The sequence below is a fragment of the Erigeron canadensis genome, chromosome 1 (genome assembly GCF_010389155.1).
Source record: "Erigeron canadensis isolate Cc75 chromosome 1, C_canadensis_v1, whole genome shotgun sequence".
Lineage (NCBI taxonomy): Eukaryota > Viridiplantae > Streptophyta > Magnoliopsida > Asterales > Asteraceae > Erigeron > Erigeron canadensis.
Window position 1 is genome coordinate 57,864,057 of NC_057761.1, and position 21,952 is coordinate 57,886,008.

The window sequence follows — 21,952 nt, forward strand, 5'->3', positions numbered from 1 at the left end:
TAAAAAATCATGAAGGAAAAAACGTTCATAAAGAAACTCAAAAGTCAATAGAAACAAAACATGAAACAAAAAGAATCAAAAGGATATATGTAAAACAAAATTTTATAAAAGAGTTTGCTAAAAAATTATATCAAAATATAAAAAAACAATTTATAAAAAACAAAATGTTAAAAAATCAAAATATTACAAAAGCAAAAAAACTATATATATTAGAAAAAGCCCAAAATTAAATTTTAGAAACATAAACTTTTAAAAAAAATATAAAGGAAACGGTAATGTTTAAACAAAAATACGTTACTTAAATTGATTTTATATAAAACAAAAAAAAGGACAGAAATATGGGGGTTGGGTATTATAAAACAACTATTAAAGTAAAATAAATAAGACATGATCTTGACCCTTGGATCATGGTTAAATTGATGCACGAAGATTCACGAAGCAATTGATTCACAATAATTTTCATGATGCACGGTGATCTTTAGTGAAGAAAAACCTATTGTTTTATTTATTTTACTTTAATACTTGTTTTATTTTACCTAAAACCCAGAAATATGTATATCAATCTATTTAAATATAAAACTTCAGGGTTCTATATGAAAGTTTTATGGATAAAAAATGTAAATTTTAAAAAGAACAAATAAAATTTAGGGGGTGAGGGTCTCCCTTTTAGTAAGTAAGGGTTTTACCATCCAATCAAATTGTAACTTTAGTTTATATTTTACATATGTTTTATTTATACCATAAATGCAAATAAAGACAAAAGTTATTATTCATATTTATTTACTTTATTAAAGAAGGTAATGTTTTTTTTTTCCTTCCGAGCATTCCGTTGGTATGCGACATCTGGGATACCTCACCGTACAATGGTGAAGCCTTGCAGGTACCCTAGACAACGAGATGTTGACATGGGCCGTTACAAGTATTCGGAGAAAAAAATCCCAAGAGTTGTCATCATTAAGAATCGAACTCAAAACCTTTGGTAAAACCTAGGATGTCTCTGATCAGTTGGATTAATCATTATTGGTAAAGAAGGTAATGTTATCTTTACAATCTAATATTAGTTAGATATTTATGTAATCAACTTGTTTTTTTTTAAATCGAGGTAATGTCTTGTTGATTGTAGAAATATGCAAGCAAAAGCATCCTCGTACAAGGTTATTGTATTTGTATTATCTCAAGATCGACAGATTTAGAATAACAAGTAAAACATAATTAACTCGTGTGATGATTGTTGGTCCCTGAAGAAGTGACTAATTTTGTGAATGGCAACTTTTAGAGGAGGGAATTATGATACTTTCACAGACTTACTGCGCGCAAACTAAGAAAATATAACTGTACAGACACGCCTTTTAGAAACATACACGAGAATTGAAGTAATTAATTTGTACCTGCGATTTAGTTAGAATCTACCCATTGTGATCTAGCTAGCTACATTCCATTTGTTATCATCAAATCAAATATCGAAATATACTAATTGACGATATGGTCATGTGATTAAAAAGTGTCAAAAAAAAAAAAAAAAAAAAAAAAAAAAACTCTCCATTTCATTAACATGTTAATAACATATAAATATTCTAATAAGCTTACATCACCCAATTCCAAAAACTCTAACATTATTATTATAAATATTCTAATAAGCTTAGTCATTGAAAGAAGGTGGATATCATAGTAATACGAGAATAAGCGATTGTTTTAGGCTCTTAAAAATCTACATAAGACCCCAATATTTTTGTATACTAGACTTAATGTTTGGACTTTGAACTAAGTATCATTATATAATTTGCATTAGGACCCCAAATTGATTTTGATTAAGGCTTTCAAAAGCCTTAAGCCTACACTGGAAAGGAAAATAAAAAGAAAATTAAGTAGAAACCCAACACGCCCGACTCTCCAATGGGATGGCCACCAAACTGATCCGGCGACGCGCCGCTGCCGGTAATTAGGAGATGAGTTGAAAGCCAGGCATGTTAGAGCAGCCAACACAACAGTGAACGCGTTTTTGTTAAAAGATGGTCTTAAAGGTCAAAAAAAAAAAAAAAGAAAAAAGAAGAAGAAGGTGGTAAATATATATGGAGCTAATTAAGGTGGGAACACGTACAAAGGCCCTTCTTGGATTCCATTGTTGATGCTGGGTTCAACAGAGACAAATAGATAGCATCAATCTGACACCATGATCTCACCTCAACTTAACCCATTGAAAACAACAACATTCCAATTAAGTCCAACGTCCCTACCATTTTACTTAATTAGTCCTTTATTGTAAAATTACTCTTTTGACCCCTGCTCCTATCATTTACTCACCCCCACTCATGATCAGCACTATTACTGTGCAGTTCATGTATTAAAGAAAAACAAAGAGTACATACTGAAGAGATGGAGGGGGGGTCACAGGATATTGAGAAAGCTTTTAAGTCCACATTTCAAAAGTGGAACACCCCCCCTTTTGTACAAATCTTTTGCCAAATGCATTGATTAAAGCCTCAAAAGTTCTGTGAAGGGGCCATATATATATATATATATATTGATAATTCCTATCAGTACTCTTCTTGCTGAGATGAATGGTGGTATGTGGTCCTCATATAAGAATATATATTGTACATATATATATACACAATGCATATGCGCCACATGCATCAACATATGATTGTTTTTAATGATATGCGACAAGTTTGTTCATCGAACCTTAAAAATGTTTGTGTGATGCGTCGTATATAATATATGTCTCAGCTCGGAAGAAATTAGTATATGCATGCATATCCTTTGAATATATAGTATTTGACATATATTATAGACATATATATCAGATAGATCAAGGATAGGTGGTTTATGAAATAAGTACTAAATTACCATCATATGAACAAACTTCACCAAGGAAACACACACATAATGTTCATTCAATCCCCAAAATATTTATAATATAATTCAAAACCATACAATACTGCACTCATGATGCTCAAACTGGAAAAAGTTAGCAATACATCAATTAGCTAGCTAGCTATAGCATAACTTGATAATGATCATACCCTACCACACAAAAAAACTCCATCAAAAATAAAACTCCAAAGAAGTTGAGGCACCTTTTCTTCAAATAAAAACCACACACTAGTTCCCCAAATTTTCACACACTACTACTTCAATCTATATATCTCCCTCTATTAATTAATTTATCTCTATGAAAAGAGATTCTGATTAAATAGGGTCACATTAATCAGAGGAGAAAAGCCCAAACTATTAAAATAACAAAAAACTATATGATCATCATCATCATCATAACTACTACTTAAATAAAAGAGAACTACTAGCTAGTTATTAAACTTAATTGCTAATTAAAGAGAAAATATGATGATCATTATCTTACATGAGTATGAACACGATTATAGATAGATGCCAAATGAGAAGCAAAGAAAAGCTCTAAATCTGGCGGATCAAAGAAAGATATTTGCTGTGTTCTTCTACTCAATGTGCAACTTGATGAAACACTAGTAGGCCTCCTCTTCTTTGGTGCTGGTGGACATGTTAGAATCTTGGGTATCTTGTACTTTTGCGCTTTAGGTGTTGTACATCCAATGCTAATACTATTCTCATGATCATCATTATTATTCTCCATGTTCTTATTCTTCTTCTTCATCGAATCATCAGAAAATAACTTAACTGGTGATGAAGATAAATTATTATTATTATTATTATTATTATTATTATTATTATTAGTGATCATCATCATCATCATCTCTTGTTTCTTTTCAACAACAACAGGATGGTTTTTCTTCTTCTTCTTAATAGGTTTTCTTGCATTCTTTCTAGGAGCCATTAATTAAAAGAAAATGATGATTATATATTTCGAGGTATAATAATTATAATAAACTAATAAGGTATATATATAAATGGCCGGCCAAATGGAAATCCTTTTTCCTAAAAATGGATAAAAAGGGAAGTAAGTAAGACAACCATTTCAAAAAAAAAAAAGGGAATTTTGTGTGATGGATTGAAAATAAAATTCTTTGACTGAAAAAAGTGATGTAAGTGTAGTGCTTTTGAAAGCCCACAAAAACAGATACTTTTGTAGTTGTTTCGGTTTATATAGAAAAAACAAGTAAACAAGAAAGAAGGAAGTTAGAAAAAGATAGAATCTAGCTTGGAATAATTAAGAAAAACAAAGATTCGGTGGTGTTCTAAATCTGCTAGCTGTTGAAGTAGGTACGAGAAAGACGGAAACGAGGAAGTCTAAGAAAGGAGAAGATTTTACGCGTAAACAGAAAAAGGAGTCTAGATACATAGAGCAATTGAAAACCCTAGCTAGATATATAGAGATAGAAATTAGGATTATATATAGTACTCGTAGTAGAAGATAGAGAGATAGGGAGAGAGAGAGAGAGAGAGAGAAGGGGGCTGCTTGTGCGGGAGGGAGTAGGTATATATAGTGGATAGGGACTTGGGACGTGCGGCCTGCCCGCTACCCGGAATTCCTGCTATTTCTCTCTTTGTATATATCTCTTTGTATTTGTGTTGTAGCTTTTTCTTATTTTAGTCTATTGTTATCTTTTCTGGTCAAATGTTTTATACAAATTCAAATTGTAAATTCAAAAAGGTGGACTCTTCAAATTAAAGGGTTGCTATTGCATTTCTTTGGCCGGGCTGTTATTATTTTGTTATACTTAGATAAAATAAAATTTTGATTAATTAAGGAGGGGATTATTATTATTATTATTTTCTTTGTTTTCTCATCAGTATAGAAATTCCTTTTTTTTCTTCTTTTTGAAAGGTCGGCCATCAGTATAATTTCTATTATCATAAAAATGTTCTAATTACTTAGAATTGATATTTTTATTTTTATTAAGTTAATTCACTTATATAATGATATTAATTAAATTTACTATTAAAAAACCTAATAATACACAAATAAATATATCTTTTAATTTTTTAAATTAGTTCTTATGTTAATAAACTCAATACTTATTTGAAACATTATTTAATATTAATAGCTGATTATTTAATTTAATAATTTTTTCGATTTTGACAAATCAATGTGGTGTTAAACATTTAAATAATAATAATTGGTTATACACTATGTTAGTTTTTATGGACTTTTAATGCATCAAAATGATGTTTTTAAGTCTTCTTCTTAATTTATGAGTGTTCTCATTTTGACTGACCCCCATATATATATCTCAACTGTATTTTTTTTTATTTTATCAAGAATCTCAACAATTATTTTTCTAATCAATTAATTTTTGTAAATAGTTATATATCTTTTGGTTACATATATTTAAAAAGAGAAAAACAAATATGCTGATAGAAGCATATATCCTCCTTTATTCCCCCTCACAATTCCCCCTTCCCCCTGAAAATCACAATGTGTAAATACAAAATCATCCCTCCTTATAAAATCATGAAAGTATGTTGCTTCTAACAGCATACTTGTTATCCCCATTTAAAAATTACTGAAATTAGCAAGTTGTTATTTGAAAATTACAAAAACACCACGAAAGAAAGTAGGAAACATTCACTATACAACCAGTGCACCAGATAGCAAAACATAAATCACAAGACCATATTAGCAAAGTTGAAGTTTTTCCAGCAGTCCAAATCATGCTGTGTGATTCTCACTTTTTGATACCAAATCAATAAATTAAATATAACTACTTTTAAAATTATACGATATCGTATTTAGTTTAAGATGTAATCTTTAACTTAAATTATTTCAAAAATCAACTAAGATTAGAATGAAATGAAATATTAGATAAAAGAAAAGATTGATGCAATCTTCATAATATCCAATATATAAATAGAAACAAAAATAATAGGATTTATAAGATTTTCTATATGCACAAAAAGACATGCACAATCTCATCCGTATTTATTATATGATCTAACGACAAGATATGTCATTGCAAATGAAATGTATTTAGTCTGATATAGGGAAAGGGACAACTAGTAAAAATCAGTCATAATATATTTTTGAAAGAATATTTTGGTTAAATTTGGAGTATCTGATGACAAGTCTGCAATCTGTCTGCTTTAAATGCCGATTTTTACCAAAAATAAATTACAATAAAATCAACACTAATAATTTTTCTCTGCTCAAATTAACTATGTCTAGTGTTTGATTTTAGGATCACATGGATGGACAAATTCGAAATTATTGGATACCTCTGCCCTCACTTCGGACACATTGTCCTTTGACTTATAATACTACATTTAATTATTGTTTGAGATAAATTAATAAACGAATTGCATTTTTGGTCCCTATGTTATCACATCATTTACATCTTTGATACAAACATGTGAAAAATGGCGAAACGTATCTCTGTGATATCACACATGTTGCAATTTTAGTCCAAAACTAATGTGCCGCTACAATTCAGCCGTAATGCCCCCATGTGCGTCTCACGTGAGGGGTAATTGAGTCATTTACACCATCACACCCATATATATATATACACATTATGTCTTTATCCATAACTAAACAGAACATATCGATGATTACAACCAATTACTTTCACAATCAAATCCAAAAACAACACATCCATTATTATAAGCAATTACTTTCATCCAAAAAGAATCTCCAAGTAAATAGAAAAAAAAAATTTATCTAATCTTTTTGTATGAAAATTACCAAATCTATATATATACCTTTTCTCATAGCCGTGATCGGTGATTATGCAAAAGAAAGGAGAAAGAAGAGGTGGTCCGGTGGTCATGTAGCAACGTGGAGGTGGTTTAGTGGTGGCAGAATCGGATACCGCTCCGGCGGTAGAGGTGGTGCCTGGCCGGAGTTATTCAAAGAGATAAATGTTTTGGGAAGAAATCCCAATTGAAGTGAACTTGGGGGTGGTTTCTGGTATATATATGGATGGGAAGGTGTAAATGACTCAACTACCCCGCGCGTGAGACGCACATGGGGCATTAACGGCTGAATTCTAACGGCACGTTAGTTTTGGACCAAAATTGCAACATGTGTGATGTCACAGGGATACGTTTCACCACTTTTCACATGTTTGTATCAAAATTGCAAATGGTATGATAACACAGAGACCAAAAATGCAATTTGTTATTAATTTATTAAGTAAAGAGGCAACTAATATATCTATATTTATAATTATAATCCCTTAGAAAAAGAATTAGAATTAAGAGATTAAACATATTTTTTCTTCTCAAATACCCCTACTTAAAACATAAAACCCTTATATATCCTCATTTTTTCCATTCCTATGTAGCACCGAAATGGGTACGGCAAAAGGATACGGGAACGGGGAACGGCAAAACAATAAAATCCAAGATACGGGAATGACAATAAAATAATATACAAATATAAATTATATCGATTTTTATAGAGAGAGATAGACTTGAGACTTGAGAGAGTATGTATAATTGTATATATAACTGTATAATATATGCTTGATCAGTGATTACTCATTGAATGTTTAGTGTTTAATAATTGGTTTTGGTACAGAAAAAATTTAATGTTGATCAAAATGTATATAATATAGCCTGTTTGGGTTTGGGGAATAGAAAAAGTCCATTAAAACCTTGATATAAATTAGAAAAAATATGGAAACTTCAAAGAAATGTTTTGGTAACTATAGAAAATTCAAGGAAAGGTTTTATACGTGTTTCGTACGCAGAATCGTTTCCATGGAGTTTTAGAAACGGATACGCCTACCTGTTTGGAGTTTCGGTGCATCATATAGTCCATCATCTCTAATCTATTACACACTCTCATCGACCTTCGATCACCCTCCGTCTCTGCCCTTTTTCTCCACTGCCTCCCTCGGTCTCCACCACTGCCTCCCTTTTATATTGTCCTTACCTTTGAGCCACCGCAACGCGCAGACACTATGCTCGTATAAAAAAAATGAATATAAGGTTGTTCAGCACCTAAGTTTAGATGTGAACCTCTCATATACTAATTTTTTAATATTTTTTATTTAATGAATAAATACTTGCCCTATGAATTATATAAATTAAAAAATTAATATGTGAGTGTTCCACACTTAATCTTATGTCCTTATGTGATATAATCATCCACCAATATATATTACAATAAAATAAACTATTTTAACATATGTTTTCAGTTTTTAATTCAAGGGGGGCATGGCTAGAGTTTTGTACTCTCGTTCCATGTAAAAAAAATAATTTATATGAATTTTGAAGTAAGGATTAACACGAAATATTACTAGGGCTATAAACGAACCGAACGAGACCTTGTTCATGTTCGTTCGTTTAACTTAACGAACGGTTCACGAAAAATTAACGAACGAAATGACTTGTTCATGTTCGTTCGTTTGTATTCATGAACGACTGTTCACGAACAAGAACGAACACTAATAAACGAACACAAACGAACGAAATATTTATAATTTAGGTATTTTTATTTAAACTTTTTGTTAAATAGTTAGGTATTAATAATATATATATATATATATATATATATATATTACATGAAAAAAATATTTATATTTGTAAATGAACATAACGAACAAATGTTCACGAACATAAACAAACTATTGTTCACGAACGATGGTTCATGAACATAAACAAATGAACGTTCACGAACAGATTATCGACTGTTCACGAACGTAAATAAACGAACGAGAGCTTTGTTCATGTTCGTTCATTTATCTAAACGCACGAACACGAACGAACTTCCCGCCGAACGGTTCATGAACTATTCGTGAACTGTTCAGTTCGTTTACAACCCTAAGTATTACTATTTTTGTTTTATTATATAACCAATTTTATTTTTCGACTCAAATCACGATGAATTTATACTAGTCATTCATCTTTATTAAAACTATAAGACACACCAATCTAGAGTTGTGATACACGGTAACTAATCTTTATATATAATAAAGAATAATTGTTTTTCAAAAGTATTTTTAGAAAGATTATGATATGTCATGATCATACATTTTTTAAAAAGTTTTTTCTTTTATTTATGATGAAAATTTGACAAAAAAAAATCTCACTTAATGCTTATTTAAAATTCATAATCTTTTATTTGAAACAAATAAATCTTAATTTTTTCCTATAAAATATTATGAAATGTCTTTTTATACTTTGTTAACGCAACATGTACTCTTATTTTACGTGTATCATTGTGTTAGTCGATTCACTATCTTCATATCAAGTTATAATATATTGATAAGAAAAATTACATACATCCTTTTACAAGTGCTCAAAATATTTGTCATGAAATGGTCGGCCCCTGCGAACTGCGATTACCCCATGTATGTATGCTAATCTACAATTTGTAAAACTAAATATAATAAGTGATGATAAAATAGCCAGAAACAAAAATGGTATAACATCACCTCTTTTTTAACAAGCGGGAGTTTTTATATAAATATAAGTATAGGAAACGTAAAACGCCTAGGATACCCCCAAATCTTATATATTTTAACACACACGTGCATATGCACTTGAATTTTTTGGGATTTGTTTTTGGTGTCTTCTTTATTAACCCGAAACATTGTTTTGAGCGAAAACCTTGGCATCTACAACTTCAATTCAAATTTAGAATATAACTTGTAATTACGATTATTTAAATAACAACCCTGATAAATAAATATTCGGATTGGTTATAAAAGTTACCACTTACGTTGACAATTGAGAAAGTAATAACTATAATAACTATCTAAACACCACCTAATTTTAACCGTATACCGCTAACTAATATGCATAAGGGTGTTATGGTACTGTACAACATTGTTACGCATGATTGATGGTGTACGACAAAAACTTGGTGATATATAGATCACATTTAATAACTCTTTAAAAACACATCGAGTAAAGCCAACTGTTAATCAAATTTAAAAAGAGTAACCGTCAATTATTTGCTTTGCAAGGATTTTGACATCTTGGCATGATTATTCCTTTGTTATACAAGAAGCGAGAAATATAATAAGCAACTCGTTTATAAAGACATTTTGCACGGTTAGTCTATTTTGGACATTGTCTCCTATTATGGACATTTTGCTTATTGTTTGTTAATGCATGTTGATCGATCTGTTTGTGCGGGTTTTAAAGGATATCAGAGGTAAGGGTTACAACTTACAACTGACAATAACAATTTTGCTAACTAAAACTAAAATGAAGACTTCCATATTCTTTCAAGACAAGAAAATTGGATAATGGAATTAATTGATACCCAATACTAATTAAGATACATGTTAAAAACGTTTTTTTTTTTTTTTTTTTTTTTTTTTAACAGCGAGTTGGTAGTTAATGGTTAGTAGTTAGTATTCGACACACCACTGTGATGTCCAATTGGACAGTATGCGGAGCTTGAACCACGCATGTCTGGGATGAAACACAAGACACTCGACCCCCCCCCCCCTCCCCCTACCCCCTACAAATGTAATGTAGGAAGTGAGATTCAAACATCAATGCATTTTCCCAAGGTTTAAGACCTTACGAATTGGATTAATTGATATCATCCCCTGTTGCTTTTTGTTTGTTTTGCTTTAGGAAAACCTCCCAATAGATGCACAAAGCACCAATATATGCATTAATGCACGATGAATTTCGTAATACATGATGATTTTTAGAAAAACTAATATTTTTTTGTTTTATTTTAACACTAAGTTTTATATTTGTCTTCTATATAATTCAAAGAGACGATGATTTGTTTGATTAAGCCCTAAAAGAATAATTAAGGACAAAATCCTTACACTGATAAATGCTTTTCGAGCTAAATTTTCAAAAACTACAGTTTTTCTTGAAATAGATTTAGCTTATATGTGAATCATCATTACAGGAATCCGGGGTGAAAATAGAAGATGAACTAACATAGAGATAGGATTCAAATGAATATTGATTTAACACAAAATAGAATAAAAATGCAGCCACATAAACTGATATTGGCTTCTCACAATAGAATAAAAATGTACACATAAACTGATATTGGCTTCTCACAATCAACGCCCGCCTAAGAAGTTTTCTTTTCAATACCAGTGATCACATGTTTTGAAATAACAACCAGATTTCGGCATCATACCCATGAAAATAGTCCAAACATTATTCATTACAGTACAACTAACGTCCAAACAAAAGATTAGATGGAACAACACAATACAAACTATTTAGGCCTTGTAACTGGATCTTTCAATTCCTCATGTGATGACATGAACAGTTCTATGTAGCGACTGCCAAGTGTCATCCGATCTTTGGCCAATGCAGCTCTTGAGTCTTCCACATTTGCAAATATCACAAACGCTTCTCCTGTTGCTCTTCCTTCTGGATTAAATATTAGATGAACCGAGTCTTCAGTCAATGTGAATTCGTTGAAGAATTCAAGTATATCATCTTTTCCAGCTGAATATGGTAATCCTCTCATGCGCACAACTGTTGTATCTTCATCAGGAGGTTTTGGCACATTTGGCCTGTTAATCAAAAAATTAGTCATTAGATCTTGCAACAAAAATGATATTTAGCATTACATTTAGATATATATTGGACCTAATGGATACAAGTCTTCCAATTTAACATAACATCATAAGACCTAAATGTTCTTGAATAATTAAGGGGGGGGGGGGGGGGGGGGGGGGGGGGGGGGGGGGAAAGAACCTCAAAGGATGCAGCTTGAGCTTAGGTTGTGGATTTACTAGGTATTTAGAGTATGAATTCCTTTCAGTTAAAAAAGCTTAGATGACATGTTACTATCATTAATATCATGAAACAGTTCAGCTTAAGTTCCTTTGTACATTGACTTTGAGTCTTCGATGTGAATACAACTGGGAATAGAATATCATTTTTTTCAAGCTAAACTATATGATTTCAATAGTACTTTTTTACCTTTATATAGTCAGAACAGACAGATACACATACTCAGACATTTACATCAGTTTAATACTCAGACCTTAACATCCCAGACTAGGCACCTTCAGGTTTTAGCCTCCAGCACTAGAGAAAATCACCTGTAAAGCTTAGTAATAGAGTTGATGCTATTCCAATATCTTGAATATACCATCTGATCTAATTCTAGAAGACTCGGTATTACAAAGCTTGGTATCTGATGGTAGTGGTACAGTAGTCACATTGAAAACATCATGCTTATCGCCATTTCTCCAATGGTGCACTTTTTATATAATAATCGTCTTGGAAATACATGATTTACATATGCTTATGTAGTTTGCCAATCAATCACTCCCATCCCTCGGTGTTCCCACCATTAGCCACCTTCTCTATTCCTTTTACTATTCTCACTCTGGTTTTCAATCTAGGTAAATCGATCACAGGAATTTCACACCCTCACCCACTCACTCCCTTAACCTTCTTGATCTACATTCCGTCTCCCACGATTTTCCTTTTTAATCATTTATATGGTCAAGTAGATATCATAACTTATGCAAGCAAAACTATATTTTTGGTCTTAATCAGTCACAAGAATGAAAAACCTCATATTAATAACTTTCTGTCAGATACAGATTCTATTTCTGACTCGTCAACCCCTCATCATTAACTATTTAGCTTTTAAGTCTGTAAGACTGTAAGAGTGCTCATAAGTTATATAGCAGAAAACCGATACCTAATTGCCCATCCATTACCGTTAACGATCAAATCTATAAATAGATGCAACATACAGAATGATGAGAAGATTATATTTTGAAAAGTTTTGATTTTCAGTTATTATACACGTAAGGGAAGTCATAACTCAAAAGTCATGCAAATTGCAATCACATGTAAACGTGATATTAAATTATTTTGATCACCTAATCTTGCCCTTCAAACATGGATGCAAAAATGAACCATCTTATATAACCTTACTAAAGGTGGCAAGATAGGTGGGTCGAATAGATGGTAAAAGAGTCACTTCAAGAACAAGGCAGGGATGTCCCAAAAACACTAGTATACCCACTTTTATAAAATCTACAATATATAAGTAGAGTTAAATATAATAAAAGAAAATCATAACCCAGATCCTTGAATAAAGGTGTATATAGTGTTGTATGACCTTTATACACTTTAGTAGTTACCAACCCAAGCCTATTTTTACTCAACCCATTTGACACATCTGAGATTTCATAAGCATGTGTCGATATTGCCACCTCTATTCATCAACAAAAAAGAGCCACATGTATTTAAAAGCAAATCAAGATAAACAAAACAAAAAGCTCACCTGCCCCTAGAAACTGCTTCCTCCCACTCCTCAAGGGATGCCGGAAATAGCTCGATATAGCGATTCCCAAGGCACGTTCCGTCCTCCATCATGGCTGCTTTTGCATCTTCAGCACTTTCAAATTTCACATATGCCTCCCCAGTCACCCTGCCCTCTGAATTAACCATAAAATAAACTGAATTTTCTCCTAGATACGAACCCTTAAAAAACTCCACAATTTCATCCCGATTAGCAGAAAACGGCAAACCCCGTAAACGAAGGACTCCAGTATGGTCTGCATTTACCTTTGCAGCATCGAGAGCCCGTGGTCTGCGACGAGGGGACCGGGAACGGGGCCTACGCGAATCAGAAACCTCAATAGCTATAGACTTATAATATTCCTGCCTACTGCTTCTAAAAACTTCAACATATCGTTTCCCAATATTCTGTCGGTTTTTTCGAAGTGCATATTCAACTTGAAAGGCATACCCAAAAACACAATATCCTTCACCTACAAATTTCCCATGCCGATGGACAAACAACACATCGACTACGTCAAGGTCATGGAAAAAATCAACAATTTCGTTTTCCGTACAGTCAAAAGGTAGCCCCCGCAGTCTTACAACAGGGAAAGCAGGAGGTTGGTTTACATAAGAGTAAGCCGGCGGGCTGTACAAAAAATTCGAAGCTGGAGGAGCCCCATAATATGATGGACCCTGATCAATTACCCGTTGTCTTTTTAGACCCATTTCACGGCCATCCCCAGCATCCACATATTTCCTTTTGAAAAAAAACAAACACAACAATCATGCCAGTGTACCATAAAACCAGCATATAATTCAATGTCGTCTTAAAAGTCGAAACATCTTAACCGAGGAAAAACCACCTTCAGGTATGCATATTAGTTAGCATTGTAATACAAGTATTGCTCATGTAACATTCTTTAACAATGCTAATCAATCTATCTAAACCTCATACTTCTTATGAAAATGTTTCAATTTTCTGTTAGCATTCGAATAATTATCCGTTAAGAAAATGTTTATGTAAGCAACTGCAAAATTAGGGCATTCCTATTTAAGTTTTTTTGTAGTTAAACAAAATAATTATAACCAAAAAAAATAAATAAATAAACATAAAATTTACTAGGTTTAATAAGTAACATCACAAATTTACTTTTTTAATCATTGTTTATTGCAACAGATGTCTAATATCTTAATTGTTTTTTGATCTAATTCTAGGTTAATGTAAATCAAGTATTAAAAAACCATCAAATATAAATCGTCGTAGCTGTTGTGTGTGTGTGTAAGTAATCATTGATCTGTAAAAATTATATATAAAAAAAGAAGTGAAAGATAATGAATAAATTAGGAGAGTTACCCTCTGTAGAACATTTATGTTTTTCTTTTTGGCAGCAGAAATCCCCCCCTTTTTTAGTTTTTTAGGGTTTATAATGCTTCGAGTTCGAGAAACAAAAAAAACCGTCAAGGATTTGCTATGTATTGATAGAAATTTTGTTTGAGAAAAGTTGTCACAAACGACGTCGTGCAAGAATAGTATGTGTTTGGGTTATTTGTAATCCATTGGGCTGAAGAGAGTAAATGGGCCATTGGTCACTTAAGTTTCAGATTATGTTTTTTTTTCTTCCCTATTTATATTTATATATATACACTAAAAGCCTACTGGTTTTTTACAAGTTTCTATGCACATGATACAACTACACATACATGCAACTTTGAACTCTTTTACCTTTTAATCCCTAAAGATTTTACCTTTTACATTTAAACCCATCACCTTTTAACTACTTTATATTTTAACTCCTTAAAGTTTTCTCTTTACTTTTTAACCCCCAAAGTTTTTTCCTTTTACAGTTTAGCCCATCAACTTTTACATCTTTACCTTTTAACCCCCTAAAGGTTTTATCTTTTACATTTTAGCCTATCAATAAAATGCTTTATTGTTACAATGTCAAATAAATGTTTGTTGGTGACTTTATCAAATTTGTACCAAAACATTGTCATCTGAAAAGATAATCTACTTGAGTCTCGCCGTAAGGTGTGTAATATAATCTGCGGCAACGTGTTTAAGCTTAATGAATCATTGTCCACGACGTTACTATAAAAGCTCCGCGGCAACACGTGGGTGTTTATTTCTAGTTTAAACTGTTTTCAATCTTCTATTAAAAGTTTTATATTTTCTTTACCAATATTATTGTCTTAGTTCTTAAATAGAAAAGATTTTTAAAAATATAAATAAATTCAATTTGATTTTTCTATTGCTAACAAAACGTTATGATTATAAAGACAAATAGTGATTGTTACATTGTACACATCAAATAAAAGTTTGGTAACGGGACATAAATTGAGCATCACTTATGATATGTTTTTGAGTTTTTTTAAAAAATATAAAGGATTATAAAATGAGTTGTGTTCTTGAGTTTATTTTATTGATAGAAAAAAAAAGTAAAATGAGAGGATTTGAAAGAATAATTTAGTTAATTTATTTAATAATATTTTCTTCCTATATTTGAAGTGATTTGAAAGGAAGAAACTTTCACCTCCAATCTTTTCTCTTTTTTTATAAACTAAACTTGAGAACATAATGTAAAACTCATAATACTTACTTCATTCTATACATGTAATAATATATTAGTATCAATGTATCATTACTTAAAGTTATTATTAACAAAAATTTTAGAATCAAATGTACGGTTTGATTTTTTGTTTGTCTAATTCATATTAAGCGCAAGTTATTGAATCCATTTGAAGTACCCTACTTAGTTATATGTAGTCATATTGTAAATGGTTATCTACTTCGAAAAGCAAATTTGAAGGTGGTACGAGTAGTTAACCTAAACAGAAGTTTGGTAGCCTTTTTCCACAAGAAACATGTTCTAATTGCAAATTTAGAAGTTAAAACACTCCACATGCTATACAATTGAATAGAGACCCTACACTTGTACAAACTACACACTCACCATCCACGTTTATACTAGAAGTCGAAAACAAAGTTGTCCTCTGGTTTGATTTGATGATTTAAGCATTTCGAAAAAAAGAATCCTAATTGGTTGGAACATTTAGGACCTCATATTTATTCATGGTCTTTACTTTTACTTCCCACAAATTCCATACAAAAACTAGTGTTTCTCTTAGCATACTTTTTTTTTTTTTTTTTCTCTGTACCCACCCATTTCTTCATCCAAATTCATAAATCTTGATTTTTAATCATCATTTTTCATTTTTAATAGACAGCCACATAATATTACTTAGAGTTTTCATCTGGGTGTCTCTTGTTTTTTCATAAAAATTATTGTTTTTAAAGATTTGGGCTAAAGAGTTCAAACTTTGTATTGGGTGGTGAGTTCATTGAAGGATGGTGTCTATGGTGGGTTCATTAGTTGTGGATTCACATACTTCACCATGGTTATGTTTGGAATCATTGACATCAAAAACTTGTATGAATCACACAAAAGGTGAGTATAAGGCCAATGGTAAAGAGCGCTTGTTTCGTCCCGGTTCATTGGAATTAAGAAGTTCTTTTATTCACTCAAAGTTTAATGCAAACACACCTTCTTCCAAGAAGCATAGGAAAACCAAAAGTCTTGTGATTGTCAATGAACTTGGTGGACAATATGAAGACAACTTCCGTGATGTTCAAGCAGTAAGGATCATTTGCTATATCTTTTGCCATACCTTTTCATTTTATGCGGACAGGTTTCTGTCTATATTATGCCTTTTTATCGTTTTTGAAGTTGTGAATCAATTTCAACGATATTTTGCATATAGTTTCTTTTTCGTTCATATTTTGAGTCTATACAAAGGATCCAAGTTTGTTAGCACAAAATCTTTAGTATACAGGAATTGATGCTTCATAGGAAGTCAAAAATTTTATACAATTCTAAGCCCAAGACACATTCACTCTTTATATGAGTTCACAGGGTGTTGGCTTTTGCATATTTGATGCTTACAAGTTACAAGGACATATAGTTGGCAATAGGCAGGTTCTTTTTTTGGGTTGGATTTGAATCTAAATTAAACCTCTTGTGAGTAAGCATGACTCTTGGTGACTAGGCCACTTTGGTGGTGGTTAATTAATAATATGCCAATACACACACATCTAACATCTAATTAGCGCAATGTATACCTGACCTGATGAGAATGACAAAAACACATTGTCTTCTGCAACCTGCAATAATCAATGACTCAATGTCATATAATCTTTCAAAATACACCCCCTTTTAGTTTTTTTTTTATATATAGCTTTATTGATTTGATTCAACAAGCACAAGTTAACAGAGCTCTGGAACATATACATTCATATCAAACTATTTTTTTTGCTTTAACGACTCCAATGCTTTTGTTCTTGCAGCAACTCTATAATCTTTTCACTTACAAAGCAGTGAGGACTGTTATGAATCAACTCTATGAGATGAACCCAACCGAATATCGTTGGCTATATGAGTAAGCTTACTTTCATCTTCTTCTATTTCTTAAGTTGTTGGTAGTTTATGGAAGTTAGTTTTCTGATGTTTTTATCATGTTCCTGACGTATGACAACAGTTTCGTGGTGATAAACAAGCCTAGCGATGGAAAGCGCTTTCTACGTATCCTCCAAAAGGTATATGCTCAAAATGAAACAATCGCTTGAAATAAACAAGGTTTTATGGAAATAGCAGTAAAATGAATCAATATGATACAGTTTACAGCCTGTGCGTTTAGCTTTCATTTAGTAACATAATAAAGAAGACTTAAGGCTTTCAATTCGTGACAGGAAAAACATGACCTTGCGGAAAGAGTAATGGTGACGCGTCTTCACCTCTACGGAAAATGGATTAAGGTATTGAACAAGTAATTACTGTTGTCGTCTAATGTTTTTGACCTTTGCAATTTTGTAATTGCTAGTGATTTTGTGTAATAGAAAGTGGATCACGCGGAAATGTACAAAGATCTATCGGATCAGAACTTGGAATTGATGCGTGAGCGGCTTATGGAGACGGTGATATGGCCATCCGATGATGCAAACTGGGATCCTTATGTCTGAAAATTTAAAGTTTTACAGTTGCTATTTCAATCTTATCTAGGTAGATGATGTGGTTACTAAGGAAGAACTATAGGCAAATCTCTTGATGTGCATCTGACATTGTACATATAGTCATTTTTAGTTTGGTTTTATGATTTTAAGTATTTCATATACTTAGATTAATCTTTGAATTAGGAGCGATCCACCTGAGGTTCCAATTCCACTCTCTACATTTGTGAAATATAGTTTAATGGGCAAAACTGGAGAGGAAAGAAAGGTTTTGCGATGTATAATACCAAGTGCCTCTCTTCACTTTGAAACTTATTGCGCTTAATAGCCTGAAGAGATTACATATGGTGTGCCCATTACTAGTGTTTGATTAAAACTTAATTTTTCGGCTAATCTACCACAAAGATTATTAGCTCAGCCAAGTACGGTGTTTCCCATACATCTTGAGCTTCCCCATTAAAAAATGTTCAGCTTGATAACTAATGTAATTTCCATAAAAGCTAGCATGACCTATTGTATTCAATATTTAGGCAATGTAAATACATGGTGACCGGTGGACCGTATATATACATATTACATACAATCTAAAGTCCATCAGTTTTATCTCACCAGTAGTCCTTACAAGAGCAGGATCCATCTACAAAGTGGTGAAAGCGACTAGCATCCCTGATAATTATAGACCGTCTTGAAAGTTTTGAAACATATTTACAAAATTCATGGCAATCACCACAAATCCTTAAATTCTTGGTAATCAAGATTGGTGAACAACCACTCACACTAATCAATCCAAAAGCAATAGCTAGTTTCTCACTGTGGCTTGAAAGCCTTGCCAATTTTCTCTCATCATCTTCATCATGAAGAACCCAACTCAAATCTGGAACATACCCCATTTCCTTAACAGAAGTCAACATAAGAGTCAACTTTTTATATATAGGTTCAGATTGTGGGTGTGATTTGTCTCCTGCTGCAAAGAAATGAAGTTTGCTTTTGATAACAATCCAACTTCTACCAGCTGGCTTCTTCAAATTCCTTTTTTCAACAATCAATCTCAGGTTTTTTACCTCAGACCAGAGACCTGCAGCAGCATAAATGTTGGATAGTAACACGTAATTTCCAGCATTTGTTGGTTCTAGTTCAATAAGCTTTTCAAAAGCACTTTTAGCCATGTGGATATTGGAATAGATTCTACAGGCACCAATTAGAGCTCGCCAAATAGACGCATCAGCTGCCATAGGCATTGTGTCGATAACACTTTTGGCTTCACTTAAGAACCCACCACGAGCAAGAAGATCAACCAAACAAGAAAAATGTACAAGTTCTGGAGTTATTCGAAAATCTTTAACCATGGAATGAAATAGATGTAAACCTTTATGTATCATTCCCGAATGGCTACAAGCAGATAAAGCAGAAACAAATGTTACTTGAGTTGGTTTAATCCCTTCTTTGACCATTTTTGAGAAAGTCAACATTGCATCGTTCCCACGCCCATGCATTCCATAACCAGCAATCATGGCATTCCAACAGACTATATCTTTTTCTGGTAGAATGTTAAAGATTTTTTCAGCATAATCCAAACTACCACACCTTGCATACATAGTTATGAAGGCATTCGCGAGCGATAAATCAAGATTCAATGATGAAAACCTTCTTAACGTATAAGCATGTAAGCATCTACCTTGAGGAAGATTAGATAGATGAGTATATAATGCGAGAATGCTTATGATAGTGACAAAGTTCGGTCTTATCATTGAGATCATGTAGTGGAAAAGGAGCAAAGCTTTTTCCTGCTGATTGTTCTTAATATAAGTGGATATTAACGAGTTCCACGAGATCAAATCTTTATCAGGATAATTCTGAAATAAGCGCCTACCAGTGTCTTCATCATTGCAATTTATATACATTTCTGTCAATGCAGTGTTCAAAGATGCATCAATATGGATTCCACATTTCATCACATACGCATGGATGGATCTGCCGAAGTTATAAAAATCTCCAGTATCCAATATAGCAAGAATTGAAGTCAGCGTTTGAGGATTCGGTTTAACATCTTCTAGCATTTGGATAAAAACTTCACAAGCTTGAACCTTTAATTTATTGTGGGTCAAAGCAGAGATGAAAACATTGTACGAAATTATATTCAAGTCTTCTATTTGTATGAAAACTCTTGTTGCATCTTCAATATTGTTTAGCAATGAGTACATATTCACCAAACTATTTTCAATATGTGTGTTTCTTTCCTTGCCAATCTTATAAGCATATGCATGTAAGCCTTTACCATATGCCAAACCATCAGAAAGCTGAGCACATACAGGCAGCATAATGACTATAGTCCGTTCAGTCATTTGAACACCTTCCAACTGCATCTTGGTTAATAGGTTCAACGAGTCCTCAATGAAACCATTTTCTATACAACAAGATAAAATAGAATTCCATAAAACAACATCTCTTAATGGTTTCGACCTAAATAGCTCGTAGAACGATCTAAAATCTGCAAACTTACTATACATATTCATCAACGCGTTAATTATATGCATATCGCTATAACCATACTTGATAACCACCTGATGAACTTGCATACCCACTTCAAGATTTCTAAACCCAGCACAGGCCTGTATGACAACTAACAATGTGACGGAATCACATTCAACTCCATCAATGACCATCAAAATGAAAAGCTGAAGAGCTTTCACGCAATCCCCATTGTTAACATACCCACTAATCATAGTATTCCAGCTTATCGTGTTTCTTGGATCCAACATCTCAAAAACAAGACGCGCTAATGACGAATCAAATTTTAAGTAAAACCCCATTAATGATGAACCCACATGATGATTCGAATCAAACAAACCATGCCTCAAGCAATACCCGTGTATCTCTTTCCCAAATCTGAATTCCATTAACTCCCCACACGCCTTAAGCAACTCAACCACAGTAACTGAATTCGCTTTCAAGCCCCCCTTTTGCATCCAATAAAACAAACCCATAGCTCTTCCGAACTCAGAACAACTAACACACCCAGAAATCATAGCGTTCCAAGAAACGACATCTCTGTCAGTCATTTCATCAAACACCTTAAGTGCATTCTCCAGCATCCCACATTTCGAGTAAAAATTCACAAGAGCGGTTTGAACACGAATATCAGCAACAAAACCTGCATTAGAAACATCATTGTGTATCTTCTTGCCTTTCTCAGTGGCATGTAACCGGCCACACGCCTTGAGTACTAATGGCAATGTGGCATTATCAGGCAAAACGCCCAAACATTCCATCTGGGTATATGTATCGAGTATAGCGCGATCGTCTTTAAGCTTGGTGTGGTGTTTGATTACTGAATTCCAGTGTTTGGAATCATGGGTTTGTTGTGTGGGTGTAAGAAAAGGAGGTTTTTTGAGAGTTAGAGATAGAGGAGCCTCCATATTTTTGAAATATAGTTATGTGGCGGGTCATTAAAATAATAATACATTTAATATTACATAAACAATCATTGGAATAATTTATTATTATTATTTTTTTAACGGCAAATATCATATCTTACTAAATAAACATCTTAGAATTCTATAGACAGAATTTATGGGTTCGATCTTCATCCTATGGAAGGGTTGAAGGACCTTTTTTACCATTTAGGTAGAACATGGAAGCAGTTTCTCTACTTAACTAGAAGTAAGGTTTGCCTACAACTTAACATCTACATACAACGTCGAGGTATTGGGACTAAAAATCCACAGAAGACGGCACTGAACAGTTTCTTATTAAATTACACTATATAATACTAAATTACATAATTGTCAAAGATTGAATCTTGGTCTATAATTCAAGAGGCAAGGGCTCCTA

General features: G+C 32.6%; 4 protein-coding genes across 4 annotated transcripts; 1 reads left to right on the forward strand and 3 right to left on the reverse strand.

Annotated features, from left to right (window-relative positions):
• Positions 1–2,889: 2,889 nt before the first annotated feature.
• Positions 2,890–4,368, reverse strand: LOC122584260 (cyclin-dependent protein kinase inhibitor SMR13). Its single transcript, XM_043756476.1, has one exon. It carries the CDS (start codon positions 3,806–3,808, stop codon positions 3,350–3,352), a length of 459 nt encoding a protein of 152 aa, XP_043612411.1. The 5' UTR covers positions 3,809–4,368; the 3' UTR covers positions 2,890–3,349.
• Positions 4,369–10,830: 6,462 nt separating this feature from the next.
• On the reverse strand, positions 10,831–14,512 carry LOC122585649 (heterogeneous nuclear ribonucleoprotein F-like). Its single transcript, XM_043757780.1, has 3 exons — positions 14,474–14,512; positions 13,118–13,876; positions 10,831–11,381 (listed from the first exon to the last, which is right to left on the reverse strand). The coding sequence occupies exons 1-3, from the start codon at positions 14,485–14,487 to the stop codon at positions 11,078–11,080; spliced, it is 1,077 nt and encodes a 358-aa protein (XP_043613715.1). The 5' UTR covers positions 14,488–14,512; the 3' UTR covers positions 10,831–11,077.
• A 1,752-nt stretch (positions 14,513–16,264) lies between these two features.
• On the forward strand, positions 16,265–18,285 carry LOC122603958 (chaperonin-like RbcX protein 2, chloroplastic). Its single transcript, XM_043776829.1, has 5 exons — positions 16,265–16,753; positions 17,462–17,553; positions 17,653–17,710; positions 17,864–17,929; positions 18,011–18,285. The coding sequence occupies exons 1-5, from the start codon at positions 16,466–16,468 to the stop codon at positions 18,131–18,133; spliced, it is 627 nt and encodes a 208-aa protein (XP_043632764.1). The 5' UTR covers positions 16,265–16,465; the 3' UTR covers positions 18,134–18,285.
• Positions 18,286–18,420: 135 nt separating this feature from the next.
• Positions 18,421–21,537, reverse strand: LOC122603948 (pentatricopeptide repeat-containing protein At3g49170, chloroplastic-like). The gene has a single exon (XM_043776818.1). The coding sequence runs from the start codon at positions 21,535–21,537 to the stop codon at positions 18,727–18,729; it is 2,811 nt and encodes a 936-aa protein (XP_043632753.1). The 3' UTR covers positions 18,421–18,726.
• Between the last annotated feature and the right edge of the window lie 415 nt (positions 21,538–21,952).